Source organism: Opisthocomus hoazin, chromosome 3 (genome assembly GCF_030867145.1).
Source record: "Opisthocomus hoazin isolate bOpiHoa1 chromosome 3, bOpiHoa1.hap1, whole genome shotgun sequence".
NCBI classification, from domain to species: Eukaryota; Metazoa; Chordata; class Aves; order Opisthocomiformes; family Opisthocomidae; genus Opisthocomus; species Opisthocomus hoazin.
The window spans coordinates 58,598,251-58,619,063 of NC_134416.1; the positions used below are offsets into that span (position 1 = coordinate 58,598,251).

Genomic DNA, 20,813 nt, shown 5'->3' on the forward strand with positions numbered 1-20,813 from the left:
TCTGCTCCAGCAAACAGCAAGGCAACATGATGAGCAAGAAGCTCAATTTTATGTTTCAGGTGGATGCAAGTTATGTCAACTTACCAGGCCAATACATAAGGTTACAGTTCAGCTCTTTGATGTTACCCATCCACCCTAATATGGCTTCCTATCTCATACAGGCATCTTTTTCAAAACAATAATTCATGTCCTGTAATTTTTGTACAAATAAATATTCGACCCATCTCTACTGTAGAAATTCATTGTTCGGAAAAGCCGGTTTGGACTGACTGAGGTTGGAGACCTCTCTCCAGAAGACATGAAGAAGATCCGCTACCTCTCCCTGATTGAGTTGACGGCCTTCTACGACGCACTGGGCGTGGAGCTGAAGAGGAACCGTGGAGAAAGGGTGCGAGGACGAGGTACCGTGCTGTGGCATCACCACAGTGGCCACCTGGGCGCCGCTCAGCATAGCTAAGACCATGCATACGAGGCTATGTTTCCTCTCTTTCACATTTGTTGTTATTATTTTTAAGAAAACGGTCTATTTGGAGTCCCTCTCACCATACTGCTGGAGAATGATCAAAGGAAGGTTCCTGGAACAAAAGTTCCCCTCATCTTCCAAAAAGTGAGTATAACTCAGCCTGTTTGACCTGTAAGATTCACATTTCCGTCATTTGCATTGACACTCCATTAGAGTGGAAAGCCTATTCCTCTATTCACAGAAATTTCAAAATAAAATATCCTGGGATCATTTTCTAATCTGAGTTCTCAGTTCCCAGAAACGTGTTATCTATAGACCTTTCCATTGTGCTTCTTGGGGAAAGACTTGAACATTTCTCAGAGGTTAATTTTCCCTCAAAACACCATTGTGTTTTACCCTGTGTTTCTGCCCTTATACCAATACATTTATGTGTTCATTGTTCTATAGCAGTGCTGAGTCTCAAATCAAGGACAGAGGAGCCTATTGCATTATCAGTTTTCCATACTCTGCATACTCTGTATTTCAGTGTCAGGAATATGGAGAACAAATTAGAAAGGTTCACTTACGTGATCTGGCTTGTTTTCACTAGCAAATTATACAGAAATGTACCTTTTTCAAGTTAGTTTCAAGGATACCTAGACTGAAAAATGTTAATAGTATTTTTAAGTGCTTCTGAGTATTTTCCTAGGTGTTGTTGGGGTTTTTTTCAGTTGCTGCTCAAGCTTGAAGAAACAGGATTAGAAACCGAAGGAATTCTACGAGTGCCTGGATCTGCCTCCAGAGTCAAGGTACACACTCATGCCAGTTTTCCATCTCCTGGACCACAGACCCTATGTAAAATAATACAGCACACACAAATGCACACTGCAGATAAATGCGGATGTGTGTAGATCAGCATTTCTGTTCCTACCAGTGAAAGGTCAGATTGGTTCCTGGGAACCAATAAATCACAGAACATGTGGTCTATTGCTTTACATTTGTTGATGTTCTATATAAAGTATAGACTTGACGTTGAATGCAGTCTTTCTCCACTGAACAGTGAGGGATCCTTTTGGTTTATCTCTGCCATGCAAAATTGCTGTGATCTTATCTCTGTTATAATTTATTTCAGAAATTCAGAGTTGCCAAACTGAGTGAACTTCAGATAAAGATCTTTATCTATGTCATTTTAACATTTCTGTCATTTTATTTCTCATTTATATTCTGTGATCTTACAGTTTCATGTTCCAAGTGAGAGAAATTTGGCCTGTGTTCTCTGTTTGGCAGCCGCAAGTACTACATTTTCACAGGCTGTCTGTGGGCTATGAACACAGGCTATCTGGTAACAAATACCCTGACAGTGAGGTCTACTAATGGTTGCAATTGCTTCTTCAGACTAGCTGGATTCCAGGAACCGGAAGCAGTTGGCAGAGGCAAATTAGGAAAACAAGGTTTTTCTGGGCTTAGTAATGTCTACATCTTTCCTACATTATTTTTTTCTTTTACTTTTTTTTAATCTGATTTAAGCAACTTCTTTTAGTGCATCCCAATCCTACTTTCTCATCCTCAGGCAAGCTAGCCTTGTTTTCTGAGGCTGGAAGCCTCCACATCATGGCAGCCACGCAAAGAGTAATGTTGGGGATATTGGTAAACATTGATGGGCTGGGGTTATAAAAAATGACTGTACAAGAAAAAGCAGCATTACATGAAGCACACAGAAGATAGGCAGCAGCATTCCAGCTCCCTTTAACTCTGTGGACTGATACAAGCGCTCCGCACCTTGCAAAGCACCACATGTTGCAGAAGGGAGCTCCTAATTTGGCCTTTGCTTTTCAGCTTCTCATTTTTTCATACAAACACTGAAAGTATTATTTCACACAATCTCAGTTTTTCCCAGCCTCTCCAGAGAGATTACACAGCAGGGCTGAGCTCTACCTAACTAAATTACTTTCATATTCTTTTCATATACTGTGCTGTGTCTTGTTCACTTCCTATTCACAATCTATATCCACGGAGCTGCTATGGGACACGACTTTATATGTAACTCTCCCATACTGGGTGGTAGAGTTAAACCGCCCTTGTGAAAGTTTTAAATTAGTTGAGTTTTGCCTTCATTGAAGTCTGTCCAACAAGCCAATCAGCAAGAGAGAGATTTTTTCAAATCAGATCCAGATTTCATCCTTCAAAGTCTTCATACATTATTATGACATTAGGATTTGAGGGCATTCCAATTTTATTTCAGTCTTGTTTGGAGAAAGAAAAGGCATATGGATTATAGGTTTACTTACGTGATTATAGGTTACTTTTATAAAACAAAGAATAGAAGAAATAGATACAAGATCTCCTCTGTCTGTAACCTGTTTTGTAACAAAAGCCCCAGTGAACAAAAATGCATGATAGTCTACTATAGGATCAGTCACATATAAAAAAAGTTGCAAAAACATTATTAAAAGTACTTAGATGCATATAGGGGGGTAGAGGGGGTGAGAGTGTATAAAATATACATACACGCTTGCCTGTGTGGATATATATATAAAAAATGTTCATTTTTCAAAATTCTTGTTTTCTATTTCTATGGCTTTTCCCAGCTCTCTGCAGAAAAATGTGGAGTAGCTTTTCTCTTCCCTTGTGATTTTGAAGAGGTGAGGATTTCTGTTCCACATTTCCCAGTCAGTTCAAGGAGAGAATTTAATCCAGGTGTTTGCACGGATTATGTGCAAAGGATGTGAATACAGAGGAAGCTGAGATAGCCCAGATTACAACCAATAACATGTGCTAGTTAAAATGGGATTGCAACATTATATACCAAATCCTGAACGACTTTCTATTTCCTTTTCTGCCAACCATTCCACTTCATTATGTGTGACCATATTTGATATGTAATTTCCTTCCATTCATGTGAGACGTGGTATACAGACTTCATTTTTAGAAGCTTTTCTGTCTGAATGGACAGAATTAAAGAAATATTAAAGTGCATTTGACAAAAACTTGACATAAAACCTGAATATTATCTACCAATATATTTTGTAATAAATGGTCTCGCAAAAAGCAGCAACTAACTTCCCATGGATAGGGCAGTGTTTGGCCAGTAATAATTGCGAAAGCTGCAGTATTTATGGATATGCTTATATTACAATAGTCTCCCTCAATCTTATTAACCCAAAGAATTTTTGAAGAACTTGCATTTTCCAAACAGTGATCTGGGTTTGAAGCCAAATTCTGTTCCTACCAGGAACTTTACTGAATATTTACCATTCACATGTGTGTGAAACATCGCTTAGTTACCCTCCAGAACTAAACAGACCTCTGTTATACAGTAAGATGCTGACATTGGAGAACAGGAGGATTAAGTGGGCACCCAAAAGGATATAATCAATTCTGTCTTCGCAGTCTCGCACAGTTTTTGAGGGGTTTTTTTGGCATGTATTAAATGGAGGTTTTCTGACAGTGATGGTTTGATACCTTTATTTTTCTAAGAAGCGATCAAATCTAATTATAGCTATCCTAAAAGAAAATATCCTTCTAAAGACAGGCAGATCTGAAGTTAAGGCCATTTGCTCAAGGCCAATGGACTTGGATGCCAAGAAATTGTCTAGCAAGTTCACCGGCAGTGAGGAAGAAATGCCACTCCTTTGTGATTTAAGGGTCAAAACCTCTGCAGAGTGTTTTAAATAAAAAGAACAGCTGTGCTGAAAATCCTGTTTAACTGAATTTTCTGTTTCTAATTCTAAGACATCGCACAAAACCATCTTGCTTTAAAAAGGTTCATATGGGTCACTGGCAGAAACCTAGCTAATGCAAACCAAATCTAGCCTGGGTTGCAAAATATCCCCAGCAACCTGATCTGCTAACCTGCTCTGAACTCCGCACAGCGGTACCTAGAGTGCTACTGGTTTCAGGCTACTTTAATTCAACTACGGTGCAAACCAGCCTGTTGTTTGTAATGGGATTTCCGAAGTGCTCACAAACTGCCAGGTCAGAGGCAATGATTAAAGGTCAGGTGTTCCTTTTATCTTTCAGAATCTCCATCAAGAACTTGAGGCAAAATTTTATGAAGACACTTTTGACTGGGACCAAGTACGAAATAATGATGCAGCAGGACTGCTGAAAATGTTTATAAGAGAACTCCCAAGCCCCCTCTTCACAGTAGAATATCTGCCTGCTTTCATCACGCTAGTGGAAAGTAGGTGGAAAATGAGTTATTATGGACTGTTCTAGATAAAGTGTAAAAGTAGACATTACATTTTTTTTTCTCTCTAAAGTAGAGAGGAAAAAACCCATGTCATGTTTTCTCCCTCTGAAGCAGAAAGAAGAGAATGCCCAGTGCATTGGCAAAACATTAAAGTTTTCTGCACGATTTCCTTCTCAAATGGAAAATAGTCTCTGCATTTAGCTAATAGCATAGAATCGCGTTATGAATGATGCAACTGTTTAATGTAAGATTTGAAATTTGTGAGCACACGCTGGCTAAGCAATGCCTTTCATACATAGCCTCTGATTCACACAAATTACAGATCTCATAAATGAAAATTTCTGCAAGGTAAACTCAAGTCACTGCCTTTTAGCTCACATTCTATTGGATCTATTTTATTCCTCTTAAGGTTTATGCTGAGGTCAGAATATTTGTACAAAGGTATGTGTGATCACAGCAAGCTTCAGGCAGTCGGATTTTGTTTTAAGTGTACATACACCCTCTTTTTCTCAGTCTTTGTCCATAGTTCTCTTCCAGGAAGAACGCGGTAGTACTGTGCAATACCCGTTGACTTCATTGTAAATTCACTTGAGCAAGGACAGAGTGAAACTATCAGGATGGTGAATTCATTAGGCAAATTGGTACAGAAAACTTAGAGTTTTTATATAAGGTTGCAGCCAAGCTTTCAGTGTCTCCATGAGGTAGTTTTAAAGGGCACAAGGAGGTGACACCTTCCTGTAACATTCATGTACCCAAGTGTTCTTCTTGTGAGTCCCAGCCTGCATGCAGTTACAATTGCTTAGCAGTTTGGTAGAGAACATGAGTTGTCTGTGCAGAATAAAGTGAATTTATTCCCTCCAAAAGATATGTTGTCCACAACTCACTCTTTTTTTCTCCAAACCTCTCTCATCCACTCTGACTGGAAGTAAATGACAGAGTTATTCTTCCCGTCTTCACCACTCCAGCTCTTCTAGTGAGCATTGCACAGTACCGGTACACACCAATTGCTGAAAACCAGAGGATGTTTTGTGACAGACAAGGGGTTCTACATTTATCTAGAGTGCTAGACTTGGGACTAACACTTTTTAAGTTACAGGCAATTATCTCCAATGGAATAACGCAAGCATTCAGCAAATTACTCAAAAACAACAGTCCAAAAATTTTCTGAAAACAAATATCCATTTCAGTGTGAAAGTGGGAAAATACTTGCTCCATATACCACACGTTCTGACCACAATATCAAAGAGAAACTGGCTGGTACTGAAAAGTATTAGCTTCTTGCTATTTAGACAGAATTTTATAGAGCCTTGATTCCCCCTGTAACAAAGACTTGAGATAATGAGGAAAAACCCACTCATTACAGTTGTTTCTATATTTGGGGAAAAGATTATGGTTAATAAATATCTAAACATGCTAGTCTCAACCGACCAGTGGTTGCTATATTTCTAGAGCTGCTGACCAACAAGGGTTTTAGAACAAACCAATTGTAACTGGGATTTAAAAAACGTTAATTATTCATATTCTCAGAAATCTCCAAGATCAAGTTACAACTACAAGCTTTGCATTTACTGATCATGCTGCTGCCTGAAGCCAACAGAGACACAGCCAAGGTAAGTTCTTCAGCTATCACCTGCCATCTGTGGTGCTTTTGACTTTTAAATGAGAGGCTGTTTTTTTTCTAACAGTCAGTGATCAGACGCTGAACCATGAAAGGATTTATCTGTGTTTTTTCATCATTTCCTTGAAAACATGTTCCAATTCCCTGGCTGTCATTTCTTTTACAAGGAATTAAGAAAGAGTTGCTGGAGGTATCCAACTGCTGGTGTCAGTAAATGGCTCCCAGGCATCGTTTATTCTGGAGCATTCATTTCAAAGAGACATGTTCTCCACATAGTTTGGAAAAAAGAAGGTCCAGTTCCTGGCATTTCTGTATAATGGGAATTCTCTGTGATTAAGTTAAATGAGAAGGTGCCCCCCTAGGAGCTCACCTAGTGCACTCCCAGTGCTGAAGCGCTTCCAGGACACTGGACCAGACTGCCAGGACCTCAGCCTCGGCTCATCTGCCTTGCAAACTCACATCCACACCCATGTGTTACTTCCTGATACAGACACGGTAGTAACAAGCATTTTGTGTGCTTGGGAGCTCCCAGATCTCGTTACAGCTATGTCCTGACCCTAAGGGACACTGATTGTGTCTCTGCATTTGTTTCAGCATAAAAGAAACCCAGGTGAACAAGCTGCCTGGCAGCCCGAGGCATTTCTTCAGGTCCCCTGCTCATCAGGAGCCTGCAGGTCCCCTGCCTCTGAAAGTCTCCCACTGGTCAGTTTAGATATAGCTTTATGAGCTCAGTTCCTTTTGGAGGCATTTGGAGGTCTACTAGTGCTCTGTGAAGAATGGGGATTATTTCTTCTACCAAAGTCCATATTGATATGGAGCTGTATAGGTAAAACACATGCTAGATGAGGACTCTTGATTATTACTAGGATTTTATACAAAAATAGAAGTGATGACAAAACTGAATGCTTCTCTACTTGCTATCTATAATGAGATTTTAGAAATTTCTCTAACACAGTTTCTGTTTTGTAATGCCTGGGTTTGTAAAAATGTTTTAATTGCAATGTCAGGGTACAAAGGCAGTAGTTTTAATGGTATGGTGTTTCAAAAGGACTCATTGGCAGACCCCAATTCTAACCACAGCTGCAATCCATCTTATTCAGTCACTCAAGCAAAATCCTGAATAAACTTCCTAAAAGGGAAATGAGTTTCCTTTGCCTCTGCCATGCATGTGCAGAAGTGACGTCAACGAACAACCACCGAGCTCTTCTTGCTTTCATTATCCCAGAATAAAAGTTTGGGGGCTGCTGGCAGAAATTCCTCACATCATAACACGTATGGGACTGCTGCACATTTGAAGAGAGGCTGATCACCCTGGTGACTGCAATATAAAAAGCCCTGGCTAGATATGTCAAAACGGACACCTTGAAATTGATGAAGAAATTCACCATTCCACTGCAACACCTTTATATCTTTCTTCTGCTACAGGATTCAGAGCCTTAGTGCAGACACTGCATTTGACTCATGGATTTGGGATTATGCTCTAAGTGGTAGATAATTTATTAATGTGTATTTTGATAACATTAACTATTCTCCTGTGATTGGCACAGGTGGTTGTGCCAGCAAATATCAGAGTAATCCAAAGTAGAATGCAAAAAAACCTAAATTTCACCTCCAAGTGCAAATACAGCAGCTTTTGAGCCAGACATGTTGTGCATTTGAAAACGCTGCATTTAAGAAGTAAGGTATTTTGTGAGACTCATCATAATTGTTTTTCCAGGCCTTTCTTCAGTTCCTGAAAAAGGTGGTTGCTAATGAAGGGAAAAATAAAATGAATTTGTGGAATGTTTCTATGATTGTTGCACCAAACCTCTTCATCTACAAAGGGAAACGTGCAAACCAACAAGAAATGCAAGCAGCCGCCACCACAGCACACATTGTGCGGCTTTTAATTCGGTACCAGGACATCCTTTGGACAGTGAGTAACGCTGGGTCTCTCTTTATGGCTTCCGTGCAGAGAAGTATTTTACTATATGCAGCAGCTCTGCAGAAATCAGAATAAAGCGTCCTTCCTAGAAGCAACAGTTAGCTATTCTTTGGAAACTGGCTGGAGTCTTCTATATCTAAAATGAGATAGGGTGACAGATACCTCTGGATGGAGACTTACCTGACCTATCTAAGACATCCATTTTAGCACGAATTGCTTTCTGGAGGTATCTATCCCACACTATTGTTTATGCAGAAGAATGCATAGAAAGATTTCATCTAGATGCTTAGGTGAGGTATCTAAGCTTCAATGAGATTAAACAACTGTTTAAAGTCTAGCTCATAATAATATGGGCCAAAAGTGTGTACTACCTGCTGGACTTCCAAAGGTTGGCATGAAGATGACGACAGCCTCAGCTCATTTCTTTGTAACAGAGGGAGGGTATGATGGGGATTGCAAAGACTAACTCATAATAAAGTTCCTGCAACTGCAAACATCACTAAAATGTTTTATATGGTAGGAAAGATGATCTATACTTTCACCAGTGGAATAACTGTGGGTTGTTGGAGGAGCTACTGATCGCATGTGCCTTCTGGGAATAAATAGAGCTTCTGCTGTCTAAAATCTGGTGCCTTTCGAAAGCCCCAACACTAATTTTATGGAGGCAAAAATTACTGTATATTCTCAGCTCTGGTTTCCTCCCTTTAGGTCCCATCCTTTCTGATTTCCCAAGTGAGAAAAATGAACGAGGCAGCAATGAACAACAGCAAGAGGCAGCTGATGTTTGACAAAGGAGTGAGAAAACTTCTGAGGCGAAAGACCATGGAACGCGAGAGACCTGAAAGACCAGAGGTGTGATAAAAATCTATCATTTTCAAGGGCAGCTTTAACCAGTCTCCCTCCTTTCTTATCTCACAAAAGCTTCAGGGGTGGGGAGGAAATTTTGCCATACCAAATAAGTCGGTTTGGGAGCTATCTTGAAAGATGTCCTTCCCAGTCCAACATCCTGATAAGACAAAGATTTGGGGGCTTACTGAGAAAAGGTGAGGGAGGCAGAATGATTTCTAGCAGCCCAAGCTATACGTTGTTACAAACACATGCTGGTTTTCTACCAGTTTTTCTACCAGTTTTTCTACCGAATTTTAATTGTATTTACCCATGCCCTGGTCCAGGCCACTCAATATTCTCCTTGCAAGCTATAGTTTTACAGCTCTTCACTAACTTCCTAAGCAGGAAGAAAATCCAGCCTGCCTAACATAAACACCAAAACTGGGTCTAAATTTTAAGTGTCTAATGAAGTAGTTTGTGGTGTCATTCCTCACACAGCCAGAGGAGAGAGGTACCTCCTTTTGAGGATTTCCAAGGCTCCAGTTGCAGTTCAGACTTAGGAAAGCCTGATACAAAAATCTTACTCTGGAGGTCTTAAAGCCACCAACTTTTCTCCACTGCCTGGATATGGAGTTTAGGAACTTACTTGAGGTATGCTACTTCAATAGACACATAAAATTAACTTACGTACTAGGTATAACATATAATTTGGGCAACAAAGCATGCTGTGTACACACGCATAACACATACAGTCCCTATAGCATGCTATATGTAGTATTTCCATGTAGTAACTACCTTTAATAAGATGGGGAGAAAAGTCTTCAGAGTCTTCCACGGAGGTTTAAAAGAATGGATATCAGTGAATTGTAAGAGGACTAATCAAGGAACTAGTCAAGGACTCTGTAATTATTGAAGAACAGTCTTGAAGGACAAAAGAAAAGACAAATTAGGAAGGAGTGATATTAAGAGATTATAAGAAATAGAGAATAAGCCATCTAATACAGAGAACAGAGAAAATGCAGAAGGGAATGTCTGGGAAAAAATAGAAGAAGTTCTGTATATGAAATGTGAATCAATGCTAATTCAGGTTTTTTGAGAATTCATTTGCCAGCATTGACTGCAATGCATATGTGGGTAGGACACACATTTGTGCTGCAGATGGAGACATAGATGTTTATTTAAAATGGCGGTGTAGATTACTGTGTTGCAAAACTGTATTCACCCTGGAACGAAATCAGTGAGAGCTTCTAAGGAGAGCCAATTACTGCAGTCATTGCATCGCCGGGAAGACAAGTTCATTGATCATAGTAATTGGCTTTGCATCTAATAAAAAGGAGACTAGCCATGGCAGGTAGCTGAAATATGAAGGGTAAATTGGAGGTAAACTCTGTTTGGATAACTGAGTTGAATTTTGAGAGCACTTAACACAAAGCCTGGGTCTCAGATGTTCTAAATTACACAGGGACAGAGACTGGAGAGACTATTGTACTCTGCTCAGCGTGGTATTAACTGGATTAGAACTGGAATGCAAACCTTGCTAATTGATTTATCTGCCCTTAATCATGGAAGAGTGCATAAACTCCATAGATGATCATTTGAACCCTACACACGGTCAAATTTCAAATTAACAGAAACCATATGGTACTTTGATATTTTACTGTACATAATCTTCGATCTAGCTGAAGCTACAGGAAGTGGAAACAGAGAACTGGAACTTCATGCCTTGGGAGAATTTAATCTTTAAAAGGAAGACCAGATATTCCTAGTCATTTTTATTCATTTTTAAATAAGCAGTTTATTGATTGACCAATGTAAACAGAGATAACTTAAAAAATCTCAGATAATGACTCAATATTACTGCAAGCAATTAAAATCCAAGGGCTCGTACTTCGTTCCGCATGCATTTATGTGATGCTTACCAAGGAGTTTGTGTCTTTGTGTCGTGTCTTATTACACTGTATCTATAAATCTGCATTTGTAAGACTGCAAATATGTTTTTTTAATAATAATTAAGTGAATTCAGGACAGTGATTTTTGCAAGCAACCTCAAAAAAGTTGCAAAACTGCTTCTGAATGGAGCTACAGCAATGTGTTCCTTAGACTTACTCTGCTGAATATTGATTTTAGGGAGCTGTCACTTTCCCCCCATACCTGCAGTCTGACATACCCGAGGGGGTGATAAGAGTTTATGCTCCATTGCATTCAAAAGTCTCTATGGCAATTCAACTCAACAGCCAAACAAAAGCCAAAGACATCCTGGCTCGATTCCACTGTGAAAACAGGTGGGTAAATCAGAACATTTTGTTTTTCCTGAACAATAATGTCAGAATTATTAATGAATAGACTGTCCCCTTTTCAAAGACTCATTGTGTTACAAGAACTCTTTTTCTAAAATAAAATTGCTAATTTATGGTTACCTTGGTAAAAGAAGTTTTAACCACTGATTTCATTCTTTATATTTTACTTAATAATTGGCTCCTATACAGAATCAATCTGCCTTCTGTTATGCCACTACTAAAACCATACATTTTATAGACTTGCTGCATAGAGAACCCAGAAGGATTGTCTTACATCTGCCCATAAAACATTAATGTTTTTATTTCTGTAAGGTAATAATTATTAACAGTTATGGGAAATGGTAAATTGTATCTGAAAGTCTTTTCTGTGAATTGTCCCCATGTTACCACATGATCATGTTCTTTAAATACATAACAAAAAATAAATAATAGAATAGAAGACTTAGTTAGCTGTGACACAGTAAATTACCTCTGTAGCAGATTCAGTATTATGCTGGAAGGTGGAAGTCCTTGCTTTTGATAAGTTCACAGGGGCAAAAATACCAGTTTTTAGCTTAATATAGATGGTGGTTGGTAAGGCAACGGTTATAACAGGAAAGACAAACTGAAGGGTTTTTTTCTGTCCTAGCCGCGGTTCATCACAGAACATGAGAGGCCAGATCCAAAGTTTACATGAAGTTGGAGGAAATATAGGTAGGTCTTGTTTTTGAAAATTCATTTCTGAATGTCCTTAGCCTCCTAAACGACCTCAGGGCAGTGCTGGGTCTCTCCTGCCTTCCAGCCCATCTGCAGCAAAGGAGTCTGACCCAAAAGCTGTTAAAATCAATGTAACGATTCCTTCTGACTCCAGCATGACTAGCAGGGCACCCCACAGGAGACAGTGACCTGATGGCTGGATCTCAGCAGGACTCCTGACAGTCTTGCCAAATTCATCTGACCTTTTACTTGCCTCTCACTCTCATAATTGAGCATTTTTCCATGTTTAAGAGCTCCTCCTCTCACGAACATATTCCACCTCGCTATGAAGCCTTTCCCCAAGACCTATGTCTTCCTCACTGTATTTATGTGTTAACCTCCTCCAAATAAAAAACACAGAATTGAGAATTCAGCCCCTGCATGTATGGGTGTACTACACTCATACTAACCCTTGTGCTTTATTTAGATTGTAAATTCCTTGCAGCAGCTATTTTGTCTTCTTCCGTGCTTCACGCAGTGAGATTTTTATAGTTAACAACAGTGACTTGCCACACAAGCTCCTGGACTAAAGGTCAAAAACCAGATTTTAATGTGATATTGCACAGTCCTGCCTCTCTCCTTTCTCTATTCATACTAAAATTCTGGATGCTCTGTTGGAGTCTTTTGTCAACTGTCTGACTAGATTGTCCCTTAATTCTTCTAGATTCAGCTTGAAACAGTTTCTATAAAGTTATTACAAAACACCACAGACTTGCTTCAGTAGCAGTCAGGAAGCAAAGTCTCCATTACTGAAGACATGCTCGTACAAAGCTATTTTTGATTAGTGATTTGTTTTGCCTGGCTAAACAGGATGACCAACCGGTGCTAAAGAGAAGGTCCTAAAGGCCTGGTGAAACAATCCTACGTATTCCTACCATGCTCCTTCAAAAATCTGCATTTTTAATTTTATTAAACATTTTTTATTTAATGTTTAATTTAATTTGCATCTTCATATAAAATAATTTTTATAGTCCTAGATCTTCCAGGGCACCTTATTCCATTGATTATGCACTAATTCTTTTCTATTGCTTTCATGTTAATAAAATCATTAAGACCTCAGTGACCTTATAAGTAACTTTTAAAAAATTTTACCATAATCCTTTGTGTCACAGCTTTGTAACTTCACCAGTTACACTGGCTTCATCACCCAGTGTAAATGCAATACGGTCCAACAAATCAACTTAACTCAAGAATGTATTGCCTTATTACTCAATTAAGAGGCAACAAATGCCTCTCTCTGTGGCAAAGGCAGTAGGGATTCCCCAACCATCCAACTCCTATTCCCAGTCACCACCTAACGAAATCCTCAAAAGTCCAGACTTCAGAGGTCTTGGGTTTGTTTGGTTTTTTTTTAACCAGCAAAACAGCAACTCCCAAAAACCTTGATATAGTCCCTATTTTTTCCAAGCTCGTAGCTGGACAGGAACACATGGTTTACAGAGCTACTTTTTCAGCATTTAAAAATAGTGTAGAAACAAAGTCACGGAGTTGTAATTCCAGCTCAGTAAATCCAAAGAAATAAAAACCCCATACTGTGGCACTTCCAGTAATAGTGTTGTTAATGCTTCTAAAGAAACCATAATATTTGTTCATCATTTGACTAAATGCCTTGTCCCTAACTCAGTGTAATGCAGGGCACCTTGTCTGGAAGTGACAGTGAATTCAAGACTCTCACTGAGTAAAATCACTGGCAAATTTACCAAAGCCCCTGTCGGTATCCAGGCAAGATGTCAGCTGGGCACACCAAGCCGGGTTCGCTATGTGCGAGTCGGAGATACGTTCAAGGACACTTTAACACAGCTCTGTTCTATTTACTGATGTGCTCAAAACATCCTATGATTCACAGCTGTCGATTTCCGCTTCAGGTCAGCACTGTTTGGATCCGGACGCGTACATGTTAGACGTTTACCATGCAAATCCTCAGGCAGAATGGGTGATAAAACCAAAAGCAAGATGAAGCAGAAGGCCGTGGTGTACTGGAAAAAAGCCAAATGGACAACAGTGATGCCTGTCATTTTAAGAAGCTCTTGGCAGAGACAAAGCAAAATGGTAGCTACAGGATATCACTCCTTCCTAGTGTACTGTCCAACTGATGTTTGCCATGTACTACTTCTGATCTAAGCATTATCACTGCAGCTTCTGGGCCATCTGAACATACCACATCAGTTCTGCTTTCATGAGGATCACATTTGTGCCAGCTAGCCCAGGAGTCAAGGAGGACGGACCAAGGTACGGGAGCACAGAGAACAACCTGTCACATATGGAGATTTCGTTTCCTGATCTGGTGTGAAAACATGAATTTTTGGAAAGGAAAGAATCCAGTGGCCTCCACAGATGTATGAAACACTACTGACCACAGCGTAACACAGAAGCATCACAGAGATATTCAAGATGAGACGGTATCTGTCAAGCGTGGAAGAGAGCAGCTCGACCTGCAGCAGTGCCAAGATGTAGTCATGTGACAAAATCAAACCGTTCTGCTGAAAGTAAACCTGTAGTGTGCATTACTGCAGTATTTATGTCTCTCAGTCACTCCTCACGAGTACCTGATGCTGGGGGAGGGAAGGAGGGAGGGAGGGAGGCAGGAGAAAGAACTGCTGTATACACAGCTATACTGCTTTACTTACGTACCACTGCATATATTACTGCCAGTCTTCCAAAATCACCTGCCTGGATCACATTACTGTGCGCAATCGTAGCGCCACAGACCATCTTCTCCTTCCTTCCCGTCACACACACAGGCTTCAGGAGACAAATGCTGGGCGAGCAGAGGCATATTCCCCTGGTATATTCCCCATCCTTTTACTTGATACTCTCATATTTAAGTCTGTGTAATGCCATAACATATGTGTTAATGGTGCCACTTACAGCCATCATGTTTTTTGTTAAACATTGTAGTTTCTTGATTTGCAACCTAGTTCATTTTCTTTTGTTTATTTTAGCTTCAATATGTAACCAACTTTTATACTATTCAGCTGCATTGAGAAGAGAGATCTTTGTCTGGATCTTGTATAAAACGGCATGGAGAAGAAAAAGATGATCTAATGAGCAGAGGGATTTAATACTCTTATTTAACATTTACAGATTAGGGCCTTCAGACTGTAGGCAAACGAGGCCCAGTTGTGCTGGGGGTTTTACAAACACACAGCAGACTGCAGCAGCTCCTTTTACAGAGAGCACGCTGCCAATGAAAACACCCAGGCTGACCAGAGAACAGTGGGCTGCAACTGCACTGGGAACGCAGCATAGCGAACGTACGATAGTATGACTAGTTTGTAGCCAGTCACAAGGGTGAGTACCATTCTTCAACTAAACCTCTCGGTTTGGACTATACTTTGTAGAACTAAAGCATGTTTATTGAGTACGGAAATCACAAGTCTCTGTAAAACAGCAAGTACGCTTTTCGTCTTTGTCTTATGCAAAAAATGGGAATGAACACCTTCAGCTGCACTGCAATGTCTCCGTTATTGGGTGACGGTGTCGCACAACCAATCCACCCAGTCTGGGCCATGAGTTTTGGTCCTGGTCTGGACGCAGAGATGAGGCCGAAGCTAGAGCTCCGTTTACCAGGTAACGACGTGAAAGCGTTCCGAACCAAGTCCTCCAGGTGAATGCAAAGTACGCTGCCCTGCAGGGAAAGCCTGTAACTTGTGATGCTCTGTGACGAAGATTTGCACTTTCTAGAATCTACTTCTGGCTCAAAGTTAATTGTGTTCTCCAGTAGTTAACTCTCCTTGTTGGTGTTCAGTGAAATAAATCAACGTTGAATCAATAATTTTACCAGCAACAATAATGTCCATAGAGGGCAGATCCCGTCTGTCTTTCTTACCTTCTCGGATAAAAAAATGATAAGGTTCAGCAACATTATCCTTTTATTTTCTTTAAAACAGTAAAATTTTTAACTTTTTTTTTTTCTCTTAACACTAATGGATGCATAGTTGCAACCAGGAAAAAAACATGACAGCTGTATTATAAAATACGCTGCTTATTTTGACAAATATTTATTTTAAGTATACAAGTGGTAGTAGGTCTGTGGTTTGTTCACAGGACTAAGCATAAATGTTTTGTCGAGTGCTTTGTTCCCAATTCCCTTTAGATCCCCCTGTGGCAATGGACAACTATTCTACTACGCAGCCCTTTTCCTTTAGATGTAAAACAGGACTAGTACTTTCCTTATAAAGGTAACTTGAGAATTAGTTGAATTAAATTCTGCTCTCAGATGCAGCCAAACTATTCCCCGAGCAGAACAAGAGTTATAAACATCCATCTAGGAAGGACAAACTCAGCAAAGGGATTTTAAGTGGAAAGTGCGTTGAATACAAAAAGGATCATATAAATGCTAAGCATCCTTGTATTTATAGCCAACGAAAGCGCTTTTATGACTATACAGAAAGCTTAAACGTTAACTAAAGAATCTGAAATGAGATAACTTTCTACAGTACTTTCAAATACATTGACCTCCTCCGTCTTGGCCACTCACGTCACCCTGTGTTCTCAGCGGCTGTGCAAGGGAAGGCTACAGAGCACGCATGTGCTCACACTGTAACGTGCTCAGCATGTTCTGGGCCCTGAAATGAGGACTTCATCACAGTTATTTCTGAAATAGATCTCACGGCGCTCTGTACAGGACACAAGGCAGTTTTGGAAGACTTTCACTTTTACCACTTTGCAACTTACGAAAGCCAAATCTGACGTCATGAAACCTGTCCTGTGAACACCTGCTTTATACTAAAGTTGCCTACAACTTTACAAGACATGCATGTTAGCGGATGAACTAGATTGTATGTACAGTGCCCAGACTACAACACCATGGCCAAATACACGCTGTCTCCGAGACAGTGGCAAAATTCTTTTTTGATACGAATGGACCTAATGACCCATGTGTGCTGTGGTTAATACTGTTACACATTAAGTTGTTTTGTGTTGTTGTGGTACACTAACTTGATTTAATACGCAGCAGACAAACAGAACAATCTCTGTGACATTTCTGAACATGAGGTCTCAACTTTAGGCCTTACTTTTCAAAATGCTGGTGGAGGCACCAGGAATTTTGTTCCTCCTAACAGCAGTTGCAGTCAAAAACAAGTTATGATAGGATTGTCACCTAACAAAAAACAAAATACGTGGAAAGCTATTAATAAGAAAGTGGTAGCAAGCAGGGAGAAACTTACTCAACAAACTCCAACGATGCCTCAAGCATTTATGTACTCCATGGTTCTACAAAGACAGCATTTTGCATATCAACACAGAGACAGAGAGAGTGTATTGAAAGGAGTAGGTATTGGAAACAGACTGGAATGCTCTTTTTTAATGCAGCTAATGTTATTCGAATGTGTGCATGTGTGCAAATGTGTCTGTGTCTATGTATAATATTAACTACCTCACTCTGCATTTTCCAGGAAAAACATTTTGGCTTAGAGGTTTACTATTCCAAAACTTTCTATTATTAATTTCACCTCTCCACTAGTCTTTTACATTCATAAAATGTTTCTCCTTCTAAGCGGTAAGATTTGGAATTTACAAAAAAATCTATATTAAAAGCCATATTTCAGGATCTGCATGAAATTTTATCCAAACCATCATGCTGGCCTGAATTACTGCTTGTAATGTGAATCTTATGAGATCAGACCTTGGCGTTAATAGACAACAAATACAAACATACTGTGTTTCAGTTTTTATTTCGCAATGGCTTTCCATTAATGTGTGTCTTCTCTGGAAAATAATACGATGCCACTAATCAAAGCAAAATGTTTGTATGTACATTTCCCTTACAATCGTCATTACGTTATGTGTTTTGTTGAAGTAAGCCCACGCATAAGTGTATTTGTACAGCAGAATGTGTTGATTGTATTGTATCCATGTGAAAAATAAAAACAATACCAACAAAGCAAGCTCTTCAAATCTAAACACGTGGATTTTGGACAGAAGCAGGTGACAAATTGCAAAAAACAGTGGTAACTCTGTCTTAAAAGCAACTCTGCTGTTACAGCACCTGAACAGCTAGCTACACAAAGGACCACATTCTGCCATCCTTGCTCAAAAGCATCCTCGCTCTACCTCGATGCAAGGTACAAAATGACACTGCTTGGAATCCTGACTCCTTGAAATCAATGACAAAATTCTTTGGGGTTTTCTATGAGCCAATTTTTTAAACTAGTCTGATATACATAGAGCAAAACTGACTTTAGAAAGCATTATAAAAAAGCATAGCCAAGAAAATCTGTAAGGAGCAAACAAAAATACTGCTAGTCCAAAGAGAAAAAAAGAGATGGAAGTGACTTGTAAAGAACTATGTTTATTATAGATGCATCTTCAAGTACTAGATGAGATTGTCACTGCTCAATGATCTGGCCAATTGTCCTTACTTGAGTAAGACCGAGCTCATGTCCCCAATATCTGGTTCATATGCCACTACTGGAAGACTAATTTTAGAAACAGAGGCAGGCACGGGAGGAACGGGTAAAGACAAAACTGCTGACTGGCCTGAATTAGGAACTGCAGAGCACCAAAGGTGCTTCCCTGTGTCCTGTAAGAAATACCCAAATCGCTTCTTCACCAACACAACATTTCATATGTGTCTCTGTGTTGTGGAGTTGCTGCTCGTCCTGCAGCTGATTACATGAAAGCATAAGTAGGAACATAATCCTCCAATGTGGCCGTAATGGGGGTCAGAAGCACTGGGTATTAAGGCAGAAGGAAAAGGGATTTGAGCTACCATATATAAAGTATAAATTAGAGAATTCTATTCATTAGACTCTGAATCTGAGACCTTCAAAATTGTGCCTTTAGTCTCCTGCTCCCTCTGCTGGACTCTATTCACTCATACTTTTCACTTAGGCTTCTGGCTCTTTTTCTTTCAGCTGCAATGCATGGACAACTGAACTACATGAAATAATGCACAATTTATTGTGGTTTTATTATGTGGTTCAAAATTATGACCTTTTCATAAAACGACCAACACACAATACAATGAAATACTGTCAAGTAATCAAAAGAAAACATACTGTAAACACTGATTAATAAAAATTCCCAAAAGAAAAATACCCTATTAATGCCATTAACATTATAGTAGAGGTATTTGTTGTTTAAAATTGTTTAGTTAAAATGCAGACATAGAGCTTCTGACTAAAAAAAATAAATGACCTGAGTTGGAAAACAACCAGAAAATCAAAGAGATGCAGGCTCTCACCAATTCTTCTTTTCATTATGAAATGAGAATGAAAAATAACAGATCAACAAAAAAAACCCTGTCTCTCAGTCCAGACAGGCTTTGCTGCAGTTCAGTGCTCAGCCCCAGGGCAGGAATGAGGAAAGACTCCACGCAGGTCAAAAGCTCTGTTGAAGTCAAACAATTCTGCCTGTTGGCCCTTGGTCAACACGAGGTTCCTCAAACAGCCATGGAATGAGCTCTTGCTTGTGAGGCAGTTTTGCTTCACATCAGCTGAAAAACAAAGGTGAAATACATAGGATCTGTTTCCAGTGAACTGAAACAAAGATCCAGATTATTACTCAAATGCTTCCCCTCCGTCCCAAACAAGAGATAAAACCAGCACCTGAGGAGCACCAAGTTCCACTCATGTTTGGATGATCTGGGACATCGCACCATGGACAGTCACTGCTGCCTTCAAGCGTAAGCCATGCACTGGGATAACTTGTGAGGTGTATGCAGAAATAATTTGTCCCAGGGGACAATGGGAGATAACAGAGCGGAAAACAGAGGAGAAAGCCACTCTACATAGGCATCTTCCAAGTTAAAATTGAAACTGGCAGAATATGAAGCAACAGCTAAGCCGTACGCAGTCATGGACTCCACCGGCAAACTAAAACATGACGTTGGTAGAGAGTCCAACTCTTTTTTTCCATACAGCCTGTAAAACAATTCATTCCACTTCTGCAGTACTCAACTGAAGACTTTCTCTTCTCTATCTACCCTAATCTCTACAGATGGAGCACTCAGAAAACAACCAGTATCATTGCCCTATTTTTTTTTTTTTTAAAAAAAAAGTTCACAAGATGCTGATAAGGCTGCTTTGGTATTCGAGGAAGACCAACTATTAATCAAGATCAGGTTAATTAGCCATTCATTCATTTTTCATAAAGCACCAAAACCTTGAGCAACAGAAGGTTCTGTAAAATTTCAAGCTATTATCCCTAAAGCTTTCCAAACATTTAAAAGTTGAGTTTTCCCTTCAGACCTCATCACTCTGTTTTCACACAAATGGAAGTATCTAAACTGACAAACTGTAACAGCTGTTTCAGAGACAAATGTACATGGGCATTTTATGCTATGCTTAAAAGTATAAGATATTCATAACCATACAAAGCCTACTCACTCACAGTACTGATGTGTTAATCAAAAATCATGCCTGTACAAAGGCCAAACTCATGATGTTCGAAATTCAATCCTTTCAACGAATACATCGCCTTGGCTCAAATTATCAACTAATGATTCGCACAACTTAATTGAAAAGTAATTCAATAATGTATTTTTTGTGTTACTATCTTTTTATATTGCCATCAAAGTATCATTGAGAATTACTTCAGAGGGAATTTGTACAGAATAAGGGAAATATATGTTCATCTGCAGCAGCTTGCCTTTCGCCTGCACAGCCTCTGACACGAAACATTAGTGAAAACAAAGCAGAGAAGAGCACTACCGAAACCTCAATTAGATGAATGTGAAGGATAGCCTTAACATGAATTTGACTGCAACTCCCATAACTCTCTCATAACTCTCCCATAACATGTTGCTAGGGAAGCTCAGGAAGTGTGGGCTG

The 20,813-nt window shown here is 39.6% G+C and overlaps 2 protein-coding genes across 2 annotated transcripts in view; one reads left to right on the forward strand and one right to left on the reverse strand.

Annotated features, from left to right (window-relative positions):
- ARHGAP28 (Rho GTPase activating protein 28) overlaps window positions 1–14,083 on the forward strand; it is a 74,436-nt gene extending 60,353 nt beyond the window's left edge. Inside the window, exons 6-15 of the mRNA XM_009931453.2 lie at window positions 236–401; window positions 516–607; window positions 1,174–1,251; window positions 4,463–4,625; window positions 6,162–6,244; window positions 7,970–8,167; window positions 8,885–9,028; window positions 11,132–11,286; window positions 11,930–11,994; window positions 13,902–14,083. Of these exons, the coding sequence (XP_009929755.2) occupies window positions 236–401; window positions 516–607; window positions 1,174–1,251; window positions 4,463–4,625; window positions 6,162–6,244; window positions 7,970–8,167; window positions 8,885–9,028; window positions 11,132–11,286; window positions 11,930–11,994; window positions 13,902–13,993 (1,236 nt within the window). The 3' untranslated portion in view covers window positions 13,994–14,083. The remainder of the gene's footprint in view (window positions 1–235; window positions 402–515; window positions 608–1,173; window positions 1,252–4,462; window positions 4,626–6,161; window positions 6,245–7,969; window positions 8,168–8,884; window positions 9,029–11,131; window positions 11,287–11,929; window positions 11,995–13,901) is intronic.
- Window positions 14,084–18,942: 4,859 nt separating this feature from the next.
- Window positions 18,943–20,813, reverse strand: part of LAMA1 (laminin subunit alpha 1) — a 109,152-nt gene continuing 107,281 nt past the window's right edge. The window contains exon 63 of the mRNA XM_075416444.1: window positions 18,943–19,477. Coding sequence (XP_075272559.1) covers window positions 19,317–19,477 — 161 coding nt within the window. The 3' untranslated portion in view covers window positions 18,943–19,316. The remainder of the gene's footprint in view (window positions 19,478–20,813) is intronic.